The following is a 15,889-nucleotide window of genomic DNA, read 5'->3' as shown; positions in this document are numbered from 1 at the left end:
TGTATCTGTTACCCTCTCTATTAGTTTTGCCAACAGCTTTCATTTCCTTCACATCATCAGTTTCCTTGGCACTTCTATGACTTCAGGTTGTACTTTCTTTCCCTATCTTCATGCAATTACTAAACAATCCACTACCGGGAGAAATTGTAGCCTATGGTGATCCAGCAGGCCTGTGTTTACCAGAGGGAGCAAGCTGAGAACAGCCGCGTTAAGATCTGCAAGCAATTAACCATCAAAGATGGTGCTTCCCTGTGTTCCAGAACAGCTGAACCAAGGTCTCGGGAAGCATAAGTAGCAGACTGATAAGAGAACACCCCTTCAGAATGCACTTATCGGGCGTTTTTTCCCTGTAGCGCATGACATCAAACAACAAGAGCAAAAGATCATGGTGGGTCTGCCTCTCTTTGGCTAAAGTAGTCTTTGCAACATCAGTAATATGTGGGGCTGTCTGAAAAAACCATAAAGGGATTAGCTCTAAACAGCATATATTTTCTCCTTCATTGCAGATGCCGGAGGTGATGAGAGGAAGGGAAGGGAGCACTTTCTGAAAACCAAATTAGGAAAAGTGGAGAGGTTGCAGGAGCTATTTTAACAGCTCGCAAGTTTACAAACTGTCAATTTCCATAACGCACTTGGAATACAAAGCTACCACCGTGAACAATCCCGGCATTCTCAGCACCGTTCACAAAGCACGAAGCTGCCTTTCTGCTTTGTGGCATTGATAGGAGACTATGAACCTAGTATTTTCTAAAAACAGTTGCACTCTCCTCAATACAAAGAGCCAATTAATTGCAGCCTTAGGAACAGTTGGCAGGCTTAACAACATGCAAAAATATTTTTTTTTGTGGGGGAGGGCGGAAAGAGAGAGCAGCAACTGCTAATTTAATGACCAGAGTGACTTTTCCTCTTTTGTTTCCAGCTCCTTCACAGCTTTGCTTTCTATAATATTGCAAAAATTATGGCATTGTCTTCCTGCTTCATTCTTTACATTATGAAATACATTCACACCTCTTCCTAGCAGATTTCATGCAGATGTGTTTTTAAAGGCAATGACACCCCCCCCAAAAAAAAAGGTGGCTGTGCATTGCTTTCAAAAGTCAGTGACCTCCCATTCTGATACATAGCTCTGATCCGATGCTTCTGGAAATGCTTTTGACCCCACCATGCTCCCCATTAAAGGATTTGCTGTGCCATTTTTGTCTCCTTTGAGGGTAGTCTCTAAGGGCTGACCTACTGTGCCTTTAATGCCATGTGAGACCTAGGCATATGCAGGCACACATGAGTTACCTAGTTTCTGCAATCATGTTGTCTCCAAAAACATAGGCAAAGAAGTGAACATTAGATAAAGTCTGCATCTATCAGCACACATGCTTGGATTATGATGAGAATAATTATTTAAAGAGTTCTATACCACTTTTTAGGGGGCGGGGGGCGCTGTGGTCTAAACCACAGAGCCTAGGGCTTGCCGATCAGAAGGTCGGCGGTTCAAATCCCCGCGACGGGGTGAGCTCCCATTGCTCGGTCCCTGCTCCTGCCAACCTAGCAGTTCGAAAGCACATCAAAGTGCAAGTAGATAAATAGGTACCGCTCTGGCAGGAAGGTAAACGGCATTTCCATGCACTGCTCTGGTTCACCAGAAGTGGCTTAGTCATGCTGGCCACATGACCAGGAAGCTGTATGCTGGCTCCCTTGGCCAGTAAAGAGAGATGAGCGTCGCAACCCCAGAGTCGTCCACAACTGGACCGAATGGTCAGGGGTCCCTTTACCTTTACCTTGATACCACTTTTTACAAAATATGTCAAAGCAGTGTACAGCAATGCAAAATAATGAAAGTTCCCAAAAATGCATATTTATTATGCATGATTCAGTAGACCAAGGATAAATAACAAAAAGCGATGGGTGGAGAGTCCAGAAATGCCTTGGCAAACAATAATGTCTCCGACTACTGGCAGAAACACATTGCAGAAGGTGCCCAGTGACTCTCTAAGCGGAGACTGTTCCATCATATAGGTGCCACCACAGAGAACATCCTTTTCCACATCAATTCATTGGTGCATTGTCCTCCAGCACTGTCCTCCAAGCACAGTGGCAGATACACATAATCTTGAACACACACTTTAATAATGGAAATTATGCACACACATGAAAATGGCACAGCATGATTAATAGGGAGTGGGGTTGCCCTCCTTGCCCCACTCTGAGCATTGGGCAGGTTGCTAGACTTTTGGCATCCATCTGTCTTGAGAGACAACCAAATACGCCTCAAACCACTGTGCTAGCAGCACCAAAGTGACCTCCCTTGGGCCCAAGCCTGGGCAGTGGATTATGGAGGTCCGATCCATTAGTGTGGGCCATCTGCAATGACAAAGCCAACACATGAGCAGCTGCAACTGGTACAGTTCAAAAACTGGCAGCATCTCTTCTAGAAATTGTCGGCATCTGAACTGACACTTAGTTCTATGCTATGTTTGAGCAGAGACTCAACTGCTCACATAATTAAAAATCAGGGTGATTGGAATCATTTATGAACCGTTTATATGCCTCACATATGCAATTGACCTAATTGCACATCATTCCCCATTTGAAATCACAATATTACTAAGCACTCTAATGCAGAACGGAATCACTGTTATGCATGGCATATTCAGTTGCTCTGTTTCACAACAGCTTGTACTATTAAGCCTCTTGCTTTTATTTTTCACAAATGCAATGAAAATGTTTGCTATCCATGCACTTATTCACACCGGCAAGTTTTCAGGCTTCATACAGGGAATGGAGGAATCAATGATCTTTGTGGCATCCCTATTCATATCTTAGCTAGGCAATATACCAGGTTGCCATTGTCAGCAACAATGTTTGCAACCGCCTATCACTTGAATCACCTAGTTGGCATGGTTACTTCCTACAGCAACACTGGTTGCCTCAATATTGTCTAAAACACTTGCTATTGTTAAAAGTTTGCGGGGGGGGGGGGGTAGAGACCTCACTAAACCCAAGAAATCAATAAATGTCAGAATCTAGCTAATATTTGGGATATTGAAGAGAAAGTATACAGGCCACAGTAGTTCTCCTGAACTGCGCTAAAGGAAATTACTGGGTTTAGACTATGCAAACTAGCCTGGCCAGGCTGGTTAAATATATGTCATTATGAAACAATGCCCAGGCATCTATCTATACATCAAGGAAGGTGCTCAGGTCTGTGCAAAACAGAGGGCGCCAAGGTAAGGGGTGTGTGGAAGGTGCCAGGAAAAGTTCACAGGAGGCTTGGGGTTTGGAGGCTAAAGGTGTGCTGGGAAAGAGAAGGAGGACAAAGCAAAACCACCTTGGTGCTGGCTGGAGGAAGCTGCACTAAAAGACTAGGAGCCATGCCCAGGGACGCGGACTTATAAAAAATATTGGGGGGGGGGGGGCGGGAAAGCTCATTAATAATAAATAAGCTCATGAATATGCAAATAAAGTGGTGCCGCCTCCTCGTGAGCGAATAGGGGAGAGCGTGCTGCGCCTATTAATCAGCTCCGAAGGAAATTGGGTGGAGCTTTTGCTCGGGAGGGAGGGCAGGAGGCATGCAGCCCGACCCTGTGCATTTTGGGCTGGGGGAGGGGCGGCGATGGCGCTCTGCTGGAGGGGCGCCGGAGATTATTGGGGGGCAGAGCCCCCCCAAACGATTTTTTGAGGGGGCTCGGGCCCCCTCAAGCCCCATGGAGTCGGCGCCTATGGCCATGCCTGACTGCTACTTTGGACCCAACCTTGCTGAAGGCGTGAGAGGGGCAACGAGAGACACTCTTGGGGTATAATGTTCTGCACCTCATCTACTTCAAACTTCCAGGTGTAAATATGTGCTCGTAAACCATATTTCTTAAAGACACTAGCCTCTGCTGAGCCTCAATCTTCCCAAAGGAAACTCAATCCAGTATACCGTAAGCACCTGGAACCTCATGTAGCTGCTTGGCAGAGATTGGCAGAGAATGTAAAAACATAAAAAGAGCCTGCTTGATGATGCCAGTGGCATTCTGCTCTCACAATGGCCAGCTACTGTTTGGTTTGGGGAAACCAAAGTAGGAACTAAGTGCAAAAGTGCTCTCCCCACTTGTGCGAGTTAAACCAGACCTACTGCTGATGCCAACCATCAAGGCAGAGCATAGCCATCATAGCTAGTGGCCATTGATAGCCTTATCCTCAATGCCCGTTGTATGGATGGACAGGTGTGCATGTTTGTGCACGCAGAAACATCTGAGTTTTGCATGGCTGGAATATAATCAATTGGACAATGAGCTGCATTCATTGCTCTGCCTAATTTTTTTGCCTGTGGTCTGAAAGTGACTTCACATTATGGGAACATTATGGGGTGGGATTCATGCAGATATCTTTGACTCTTCACACATTCCCAACCTACACATGTTTGCCAATGCCTGAAGAGGGATTCTTTCTTTTCATATCCCAACATCATGTACAACTTGGGTGGTTGGTAGATGTAAGGGGGGGGGGGATGTTTAACTTTAGCAGTGGAGTTCTGGGAGAATTTTGCTACACAGCCTATGACTATTTCTTGACCAGGCTGAGGGAAGCTGGACAGCCCTAGGAACGGCCAATGAAGTAAAATAAGAGCAGGGAGCAAAAAGAAATGTTGGATCCTTTAAGTTATGTTTAGTCTGCCTGATAAAAATTCAGAATTATCAGTCCATTTCAAATCCAGGCTTTATTAATCACGATTGATTTATTCATGAGCAAGGAATATATAATAATTAGGAATAATTATCATTTATCTTATATGTGTTGCCTAACTTGGTAAAATGCACACAGCATTTTTCTACTAAATACTATGTGTAAGATTTCTGATTTAAATCTTTTCCACTGTAGCAGAAATACCATACAATACCCCAGCGCAAGCTTCAGCTTATTGCCTACTGGGGACTTTTTGCTTTTGATATCTTTTTTTTCTCTCCCTCTCCTTTCATTTCCTCCCTCATCTTTCTTTTCAATTTCTTTTTTAAGCATGGCTTGTCAGATAAACCTAGCACAACTTTCAAGAAACTTTTTGCCTTTCATCTTCCTCCTCCCTCCATCTCTAATTCTCAGTCCATTGTGTGCTCAGGAAACCTACTTTAAATTTAACCTTGCTCTCACAGATCTCATTCCAATCAGACAACAACTGCTGAAACCACTGTGTTTACCACCCTAGTACAGCCCTGAAATATAATTTGAGCATCACATATAAATATAATAATTTGCTATGTTATCTTTGTTGAAACCGCAAATGTTGGCCTTTTGGGATATGGAGTGCTTTTGCCGCATAGCAAATCCAGCAAATTCTAACCTATAGCAAAGTAAATGTAAAGCTATACAGCAGAAGCTTTCCTGTTCACACATACCTGGAGTAGTCATGTGATAAGAATAACAAGAACCAGTCTATATTCAAGCTTTCCAGTCTAGTCAAGTCCTTTTAATCACTGGCTGTTTGAAAGTTTACCATATCTTGTGGATCTTCAGTTTCCATTTCACAATGAGGTTAGGGGCACCGCAGCATAAATATATGCAAGGTGCAAGGACACCTGAGAGCCACATCGATCCTGTACACTAATACCCAGCATGTTTACATGGGAAAAAATGAGAGAACTCTATGTTGTGCACAGGTGCTGTGATGGAAGTGGAGGGTATGAGTAGCACCACACCCATTAGGGTCTTTGCTCCCCAATACTGCTTCCTCCTCTTCCAGTTATGGTCCAAAGCAGCCTCTCCCAATCTGGTTCCCCCCAGATCTTTTTGGACTACCGCTCCCATCATTCCTGACCAATGTGCCATGCTGGCTGGGTCTTTGAGAGTTTGAGTCCAACAACATTTGGAGGGAACCAAGTTGGAAAACGCTGGTTAAGAGCAAACTTGGCAGTTCTCTGAAACAAATTAAGCGTTCTTGATCAGTAATAGTGGCAAACATCCCAGAAACATAAAGGTAAAGGTAAAGGGACCCCTGACCATTAGGTCCAGTCATGGCCGACTCTGGGGTTGCGGCGCTCATCTCGTTTTATTGGCCGAGGGAGCCGGGGTACAGCTATGTGGCCAACATGACTAAGCTGCTTCTGTGTCATGTGGCCAGCATGACTAAGCTGCTTCTGGTGAACCAGAGCAGCGCACGGAGACGCTGTTTACCTTCCCACCAGAGCGGTACCTATTTATCTACTTGCACTTTGACGTACTTTTGAACTGCTAGGTTGGCAGGAGCAGGGACCGAGCAACGGAAGCTCACCCCGTCACAGGGATTTGAACCGCCGACCTTCTGATTGGCAAGTCCTAGGCTCTGTGGTTTAACCCACAATGCCACCCGCGTCCCTGAAACATGGCAGACCCCTAATTACTGATCTTCCTTATTGTATGCAGCCACTGCATGTGAGAATGCAGGGTGTGTTCTAAGCCATCCTGTTAGCTCAGATGAGACAACAGTGAGGTCCTAGATGCAGCATGATGCAGAATCCTTGGCAATACATTGCAATTCTCTGGCAAATGTGTTGGGGCTCCTAACAAAGAAGCTGATATGGAAATGATTCAATTGTAGAAGGTCTGAAAGCCAATTCTTGGCAGGACAGAGCACAAAATACCCTGGCATTGCAAATCAAGAGCTTAAATAGAATTTCTTCAGCTGCACAGACCCTGGTATGCAGCTGCACCAATTCCAGGATCTTTGACAAGTTACTTCCTCAAAAATGTTAGAGGAACTCATGCATGGAGAAGGATGGGAAAAAGGAGAAAACATCTGCTCAACTCGAACAGCAATGCAAAGCAATGAACTGCCCTCACTGATATCTCAGACATACTGATACACAAGACCATTTAAGATATGTACGCATTTACCCCAACTATCCACAGGAACATATTCTTATGAAGAATGTTATATTTGTAACCTGGGCAATCCACAGTTCTGACTGCACCTACTCAGAAGACTTTCTTGTGATAGTCACAGCTGGAAAAGATGCTGTCACAATTGCAGAAATCACCACCAGAAAGCTATGGCTGCACTGATTAATTGCCCAGGTCACACATGACATTCCCTATGCGAAAAGCATCCCCCAAGGACAGCCAGGGCATGTTATGTGAAGATTTTGTTCGTTTGTTTTGGTTTATATGAATTGGCCCATCTTCAGCTAGTTATTACTTCAGACAAGATAAACAAGATGGATTCAACTTCTCTAATTTTCATCCTGACAAAACTGCAGAACATTACTACAATGATGGGGTTTCTCTCCTGATATCCATCATCTAAAAGGCACAGCCTGCAGCTATATTTGTCTACCAGGCTCAGATGCTATTTTGGTCCTTCTGTGACATTTAAATAGAAGTGCAATCATTGCCAACCACGTGGCCAGGTTCACTAGCTCTCATAAGCCTCCATCTCTTTGCTTTTTATTAAGAGCAATGCCATAATCATGTCAGTTCCTGAGAATTTAGATAGTTCCAGACTTTGTTCACACATATGTGCAGACCACTTATTTTCTCAATGGCAGCTACATGTGCAAATTGTCTCCATTGAGAAGCATTGTATTTCAAATGCTATGTTATGGAAGATCTATCCATGGTGTTAGATCTGTCCATCCACACATGCATATTATCACTTGAAATTGCAGTGGGGACTTGAATGTTGGTCTCCCAGACCCTAATCCATGGGTAGACAAACTAAGGCCCGGGGCCAGATCCAGCACAATCGCCTTCTAAATCCAGCCCACAGACAGTCTGGAAATCAGCATGTTTTTACATGAGTAGAATGTGTCCTTTTATTTAAAATGCATCTCTGGGTTGTTTGTGGGGCATAGGAATTCATTCATCCCCCCCAAATATAGTCTGGCCCCCCACAAGGTCTGAGGGACAGTGGACAGGCCGCCTGCTGAAAAAGTTTGCTGACCCTTGCCCTAATCCAACACTCTAACCACTACACAACATCCATGGGTTTGCAAGGTTACTTCATAACCATCCAGAGAAGTGTAGCCACTCAGCAATAAAAGGAGTAAGAAAAAGTTGGTTAATTTACATCCCCACCTCCTGTCTTTTCACACACCACTTTCCAAGTTGGCACTAGAAGGTCATTTAAGAAATTTGGGTTAATACTGTAAATATACATCTGAATCACTTCATTCTAGCTGTTCTAGAAGAGTAATTGCACACTCTGTTATGGCTGTAATTAAATTAATAGATTATCTTTCAGCTAATGCTGACATTGGATTGGCTTGCTACTGTAAGACAACTTATCAGCATCACAAAAAGAGCAATGATGTGGAATGATGAACAAAGAATGGCACTATAGAGAACCAGGTCTGCTTATTCCATTTTTTAAACAAATTATACATATGTTCTGTAGTCATGTAGTGCATAATATCATGGAAATAAATTTAACTGAGAACGGACTGAAACCTATTGTTTCTGCTCCAAATAAAATGCAACAGGTTCTCCCTTCAACAGCCATTAGCTCTCAAATAACTATTAACATGACAAATCTCTCTTCAGCATGTTGCTATTTCCAGTATCCCTTAGGAATATGTGGAAGATAAGGGAGAATAGCAACCGAAGGATTGTCTACAAGCCATTACTGAAACCAAGGAAATGTCAGGGGGCCACATGAGGGCCATGGTGTAACCTGAAGGATTACCAGGCTCACAAGTTGGAAGCTGGTGATCAAGAAGACAAAGTGCTTTGGAAGCTAGTGTTGTTTCAGAACTGGAGAGAACGTAATGTCAAATTTCCACCTAGCCAGTCACAATCTCTCAGCTTAGCCTCCATCACTTGATAGTCCTGAGGGCAAAATGGAGGGAGACAAACCACACGTGCTACCTTGGAAGAAATGTGAGGTGTAAACACAACTAATAAATGGGCAGTTTTCTAGTATTTGTGCCAGGCCTTGCCAATCCAAAGACTTCTATTTAATTTATGCCCCACCGTTCCTCCAAGCAGTTTTTAAGTGCATGTATCGTTCTCATCCCTGTTTCATTCTCACAGCAACCTTGTGAGATAGGTTAGGCTGAGAGTGAGTGATTAGCCCAAGGTCACTCAGTGATCTTCATGGCTGAATGGTGATTCAAACCATGGTCTCCCAGGTCCGAGACTGACATTCTAACCACTGTACCACACCAGCTCTCAATGTTGAGTGCCTTTATTACCTTCAGTACTGAACAAGCACTCAGATGACTTGTTTTACGCTGTCCATGGTAGCTCACTAGGCTAGGTTCCAGCTTCAGACTCTGAGGCCAGGACCCTAAATGGGCAATGTTACGTATTTAAAATAGAGGTAACTGGTGAGGATTTATTGATACACTAAACTCTGAGCACCTTCAAGAAGAGTAATGTGAGTCCAGTTACCTGCAGTGCACAATACATTCTTGCTGCTTGAAGCAAAGTCCAAATACCCACCTCCCATTCTAAGGACAACACTTTAAGAAGTCTTGCAGCACCATCCAGACATAAATTCCTGCCTTCATCTATCCCACACCACATGATGCTCCCTGAAGCTGGTCACATCAACTTGTTACATGGCAGGTTCAGCCCTGCAAATTACTGGCTTCCAGCAAAGGTATCAGTCATTCACTTAAATGGGTCTTTATGCTGTAAATTGTGCATTGACTGTCTCCCTTTGCAGGGAAAGCCTCTTGTAACAAGACTTAAAGGTACAAAGCATGTGCAAGGAAATGGGTAGTAATGTACTTGATCCCTCAAACCAAGTGGGCTAGCAAATCCAAATTACATAAATAGAACAGAGGATGATTAGAGTCAACCACAAATTGCTTTTTCTGGGACCCAAAGAGACATGTTACCTATTAGCCAGGGCATCTTGGGATCAAGAAATGTGTACTGCATGTAAATAGTAATGTAGTCAAAGATCAGAATTGTAAGGCTTGGAAAGTAAGTTGTCCTAGTTTGGCTGTGAGTCAGTCAACCAGCTACAAATCTAGTTACAAACAAACAAACAATAAATCCACTTAACAGTGACCTCATCCAGTCCATGTTTTACCAGCTTCTCCATCAGAATATCATTGGGGACTTTGTCCCCCAAGCTTGTAACTCAAAGAAAGAAATTATATTCATCTAGCACGACTTCTATTGGAGAAGGCCATCCTAGTTTTCCTGGGATTTTAGTAGTAACGCAAAGCATTGAAATGCTATGCTAGTACAGTAATGTGCTAGTATTTTAGTAATAACTCTGCAATCCTTTACACAATTGTGAGCAAATCTCATTGATCTCAATGGGACCTTGCTCGGAGTAAAGGTGCACAGGACGAGTGCTGTAAATCTTACAGGCAAACAACGCTAATGAGAAGTTTAGAGGCAGATAATGCAACCCACAATCTACCACCACTGTGTATCCTCCATTTGTTGGAATGGGGCTTGTAGAAGATTCACACACAAGCTCCCTTTCAGTTGAGTGGAGGTCATGCCATTGCAGCACTTGCTGATCTGAAGAAAAAAATGTTTATCCTGGAAAATGCATTCATCTTTTTTCACCCATATGGAAACACACACACACTCTTCTCATTGGAGGACTTAGAGGTCAAATCAACGGACACTCACATATCACTAAATATACTAGAACATGAGACCCGCTATGAGCCATACATAAATTGTGCACTTGGGTGGAAATGCCAGCTAATCCCTGCTTAATTAAAGCAGTGTTCTCAACTCCTGTTGTGTTTAGGGAGTGAAGAGTATAGGACAAGCAATGTACGAAGAAAATAGCAGGCAGCGTGGCTAATCTCAAAGACTTCAGAGCTTTTGAGCTGCATAAATCAGAGCGACTTTTTGAATAGCCTCATAAAACACAATATCATTGCCATTCCGCTCACGGCTTTTGAGTTCTTCCTACAGCATACAGATCATTAGGAAACTTCTAAGCAATCAAGTAATGTGAGTCTGATGAAATTATTCAATCAATGCATAGGCTCAAGGAAGCAGCATAATGCAGAATTGCATAGTTTCAGAATGTCAGAAATGAGAGAGTGAACCCCTTCTTCCTCAGTGTGCATGCTTCAAACAAAAAACACAAAAAACCAAAAACCTCCAGTGGAGGTGATTGTTTTTAGCATTTTCATAAGCATACTTAATGTAGTCCTCCTGAACTGCCTGCTCCCCTCTGTAATGTTCAAGTCAGCAGAAACACATACAACTATACAAACACTCTCAATGCTCAGAAACACATAGCCTGCAACATGGATTCCCTTCAATATAACCAGAATAATTATATTAATTAGAGGAGTATGGTTTGCGAGGGGTGGGGAGATAGCATCTATATTCTGTTACTACCAAAGCTAACTCTTAGCTTCCATTCTGGTGGCTGGCAAAGAGATGAGTTTGTTATCATGGATACCTATTCTAAACAGGTAACCTACATGATAACTGTATAAATACAAATACATAGTTGGGTAAACAAATGAGAAATACATGCAAGTTACATTTATATTGGAGAATTCCCAGTTACTTTCACCCTCTCTCTCTCTCTCTCTCTCTCACACACACACACACACACACATATACACTTTTCTCTGTATGGTACACTGAATTATTTTTTTGCACACTTTAGAAGTGTGATTACATTGAGGAATCATCAGTCTTTTCCTCGTTGAATTCAGAACATCTGTTATACCTGCTGCTTCAATATTTTTCCCCCAAGGGAATATTTAACTTTCATTTCCCTCATTGTCTTTGCAAACCCTCATTTGGAAACATTGTGATTCTAACACTGATTTTCACCCTCTCTGTAAACCCTCTCCCGAAATTTAAAATGAACAAAAAGAGTTCTTCTTTCTTGCTTCTTCTGTAAGATAGGAGTTTGTGCAAGGGGTGGGGGCCAGAATACACCAGAGTCATAGCTCACAAGATTTTCAGACCTGGAAACTAGAGATGAATTCTATACTTTTGGAAGAATTGCTGCATTTAGCTGCTGACCCAATTTAACACGAAATTGTTGTTTGTTTCCTGGCTACTTATTTTCCATACCCTGCAGGAAATTGAAGGGAGGGGGTGGAGAGAAAGATTGAGAGCTCTGGATGACAATTATCAATTTGCCAGCTTCATGGCAACATAAAGCCATCCATAAAAAAAGCTAATCCCCTTGTCAAATGTACTAATTGTCTTTCCAAGTGAAATTAATTGTCTGAGAAGCCACTTTGGATTCCCCCCTCCCCTTTCTAAGCAAATGTACTTTTGTTGCTGCTTGTAACCACCAATGGCACTTACAAGAAAGCCAGAGAGAGAAGGGGGGGGGGAATAAAAATAAATTACACAGTGCTGTATTTGCCAGCGATAAATAATTAAAGTGGGCATCCAGCAAACATAAATAGCAATTAATGTGAAGAGAGGCGGGGAGAAGGGGCTGTTTGATGCAAAACCACAGTGCAACAGTGCATGGAACTGTTTGCTCAAAGAAGAAAGAAAAGGGTCTTTGCTCTGGGAGTCTCTCCCCCCAGCACACCTCACAACCCAGCTATTCACTGGTGAAAATAATTGTTCTGGAACACAAGAACGGCTCCAAAACCTTTCACCATAGGCAGAGAAGGCTGCAACTTCACCTGGTTGTAACAAAGCCCAAACTCTTGTCCCCCAAGCCACCATTTAAAGTAAATTATTTACTTTTGTCTCTTTTTAAACGCAATGAACAAACCATTCTCTGCCTCTTTTCTAAAGGATGTCTGACGCTGCTAACCTTCAATCCCTCCTATAATATTCAGAGACTCAAGCAAGGACTCCTCTTGCCTTAGAAACTCTAAGCGAACTTACACTCCAGAATCTGCCCAAATCCTATAGCGCGAGGTCTCTCTCTCTCTCTCTCTCTCTCTCTCTCTCTCACACACACACACACACAAAAGCAGGGATTTCTCAACCTTGATCCTCTTCCCTCAAACATCGCATTACAATCAAGGGCTGGCAGACATGTTTACAAACGAGCATCTCTCAAACGACGAAGCCCCGGTAGACACCAAGTTGTGTGGTTTTTATTTATTTATTGGGGGTGGGGGACTGCTTGGCATTAGCCCCAGAACAGCAGGGAACGATCTCTATTTGTACCTTTCTAGCACAGGGATGTGCACATTTTGGAGCGCGGGGGAGGGAGGGAGGAGTGTGAGCGAAGAGAGACAAGACTTTCGACTCTGCTGGTACCTGAAAGGAGCGCGCCTGCTCTCTGTCCCCCTGCTCCGCATCCAGCCAGCAGGGGGACTCTGAGGCTTCCCCCACCCCCAGTACGTTTGGATCGCTTATCTTCTTGCGAGCCAAAGCAGCCCGTTCGTTCCAGGCTCTCTCTGCCTGCGTGCGCTGCTTACAAAGCAGTCCAGCAAACGCGCGCGCGCACACACACAGAGAGACTCCTTCCTCCTCTCCAACACATTTTAATTTTATTTTTTTCCTAAGCAAAACATCCCCCACGGATGCATTTTAAAAATTTTAAGCAAGGGAATGGGGATAGAGAGTTGGAGGATACTCTCGGTTTGATGGTGATGGGGGAAAGCCCTGGCCAGATGATTTTTCTCTTTTTCTTTTTTTGCAAGGATTCTGAACCAGCGAGGGATGGAGTTATTTCCTGTGCCTCCCTCTCTCTCTCCCCACCCCCTCCAATGGTTAGCAAATGTGAGCTTCAGGCTTGCTCTCCCTGCAGAAAGAGCTCTGTGAATCAGAAGCACCGCGATGCCCCTCATCCTCCTCGCGCGCTCGAGTCCCCGTGTGGCCGTCAACGCGGCTGCCAATAGGTGGGGCCCAAAAGCAGCTTCGGGGGAGCGCGGGTAAAGGGAAAAGCCGCGGCTCCTTTAACCCTTGCCGTGCTGCATCTCTTTGCTGGAGAAGAGGCACGCAAAGCGGGGCTGGTTCTCCCGCTGCCTTTTTCCTCCCCCCCCCCCTAAAAGGGAAGAGGGGACACCACTATCCATCCAGCACTGGAGAGGGTGGCCATGGGGCGCGCACGGGAGGCCCTGTCAACGTATAAACCTTTACAGAGCCCACGATCCTCCCGCGTCGCGGGCTTCCTGGCTGGGGGGGGGGGGGAGAGACTGGACGCTATTCCTGCCTCCCGCCCGTTTGGAGGGAGGTTGAGCCCCACGGCGCTCAGTCCCCTCCCTTTTCGCGAAGATCTGCTTGGCCAAATGGAAGAGCGCACGTTGCCAAACCACCTGTTCCTCCGTACGGGGGGGGAGGGGAAGGGGGCGGACGTACGTTGCGTTGCAACGTGGGGCCAGTGTGCGTGTGTGCGCGGTGCAGGTTTGCAAGCTTTATAATACATATGGGGGGGGGCGTTTCAGGCTTCCCCCGCTAGCAGCGGCGGGAAGCCTGGGGCGAGGGATTTCTGCTCGAGAGAACGAGCTAGCTGCACACATACACACACACGCGCACACACACACACACACACACTATGCAAAAAGCAAACTCTGGTTGTTTACCTTCATTTGTAGAGGGGACTGGAAAATAACCCCCCCCCCCCGCAAACTCCCCAACACAGATATTCGCGCTCGGATCTAGAAAACCCATGCAGCAAACGAAACGTAGCCGATTATGGGGGCGGTTATTATTTCGTTCAGTAAGAGGAAGCGGGGGAGAGAGAAATACTGCCCGGGGCAGCTGGAGGCAGGAGGAAGCTGGCGAGGAAAGCGGGGAAAGGCGGCGAAGTAAGCCCGCTGCAGTCGCAGCTCCGGCGCGCCTTACCGATGTGGATGATCGAATCTGCCAGCGCCGCTTCCCAGGTTCCGGTCCAGCACACGGACACGAGCAAAGCGAGGGGGAAAACTTCCATCTCCTGCGCTTCGGGCAAGCGGGGAGGAGTGGTTGGTTCGGGAAACGGGGGGTAGTAAGGTAAGGAGGGGGGGCAGGAGGTTAGCGATCACACCAGCGGCAAGGACGAAGGAAGCCCAAGAAAAGAGAGACGAGAGTTTGAGGAGCCTCTAAATCCCAGTTGGATCCTCCAAGGAAAAAAAAAATTAAGGAGGAAAGGAAAAAGCTGCAAGAGGGAGCCGACCCTAGGCTGGTTGGGGAGCCTCTCGCAACGAGCCCCGCGTCACTTCGGGGGGCGGCCGGGCATCACCAGAGTTGTGGGGAGTTGCTGCAGCAAATCCATCCAGCACATCACCGCCGCCGCCAGAGATGTCAATCGGGAAGCAGTTCGGCGTGTCCCTGTGTCGATCACACCATCCTCAGCCTTTTTATTGTTATGTTTCAACGGTATATCTTTTAAATATATAGGGTTGTTTTCCTCCGGAGCGATCCGCAAGGCCAGGTCCCCACCGCCACTCCAGTGGGGCAACTTGCAACCGGCAAACCGACGGACCCTTCCAGTGCCCCCCACAGCCAGCCAGCCAGCCGGTGCTCGAGAGAGAAGGAGGGAGGGGGAATAAAACAATTTTAAAATATATATAATAGCTGCAGCTTTTCTTTCCAATCTCCCAGGCGAGGGACTAGATCCTTGCAAAGTGTGTGTGTGTGGCGAGGGAGAGCGCTCTTCGTCTCCAAGCTTCCCTCCAAAAAATAATAATGATGATGATGATTTTTAAAAAAAAAAACCAAAACCACCCAAAGTGAACTTCAAGGCAATGCAGCTGGGAATGCAGAACTAGATCTCGATCTTCTTCCTGCTCCACCAAAAGAAAGGGGGTGGGGAGGGGGAGAAGCAACTGATCGCTTTTTTTGCTTCCCCCCTGCAGCTGGTTGGTGCGGGGAGTGAAGAGAGCGACCGCTGCGAAAACGGCTCTCCAACGTGGTCACCCGAGATAGCAGTTCCGCGGAGAGCTGGATGCAGCCAGGAAGCCAAACAGCGGCAGCCCCGGGACTTGTGAAGATGGTCTTCTGCAGTAGAAGCAGCAGCAGCAGCCGAGGAGGCGGTTTGGAGCTTGCTTGGTTGGTGGGATGCAGAGAGAGAGAGAGAGTCCCCTAGCTGTTGGCAGCT

General features: G+C 45.5%; 1 protein-coding gene across 7 annotated transcripts in view; it reads right to left on the bottom strand.

Annotated features, from left to right (window-relative positions):
* Positions 1–15,654, bottom strand: part of GRID2 (glutamate ionotropic receptor delta type subunit 2) — an 818,982-nt gene extending 803,328 nt beyond the window's left edge. For all 7 annotated transcript variants that reach the window (XR_014515533.1, XR_014515534.1, XM_083458633.1 and 4 more), the window contains exon 1: positions 14,656–15,654. Coding sequence is in view for 5 of the 7 variants with exons in the window: in XM_083458633.1 (XP_083314759.1) it covers positions 14,656–14,743 (88 nt within the window). In the remaining 2 variants the exon portion in view is untranslated. The remainder of the gene's footprint in view (positions 1–14,655) is intronic.
* Between the last annotated feature and the right edge of the window lie 235 nt (positions 15,655–15,889).

Source organism: Podarcis liolepis (genome assembly GCF_965112155.1).
Source record: "Podarcis liolepis genome assembly, chromosome: 9".
Classification (NCBI taxonomy): Eukaryota; Metazoa; Chordata; class Lepidosauria; order Squamata; family Lacertidae; genus Podarcis; species Podarcis liolepis.
Note: the sequence above shows the minus strand (reverse complement) of the source record. Positions and strands in the feature narration are given on the sequence as shown.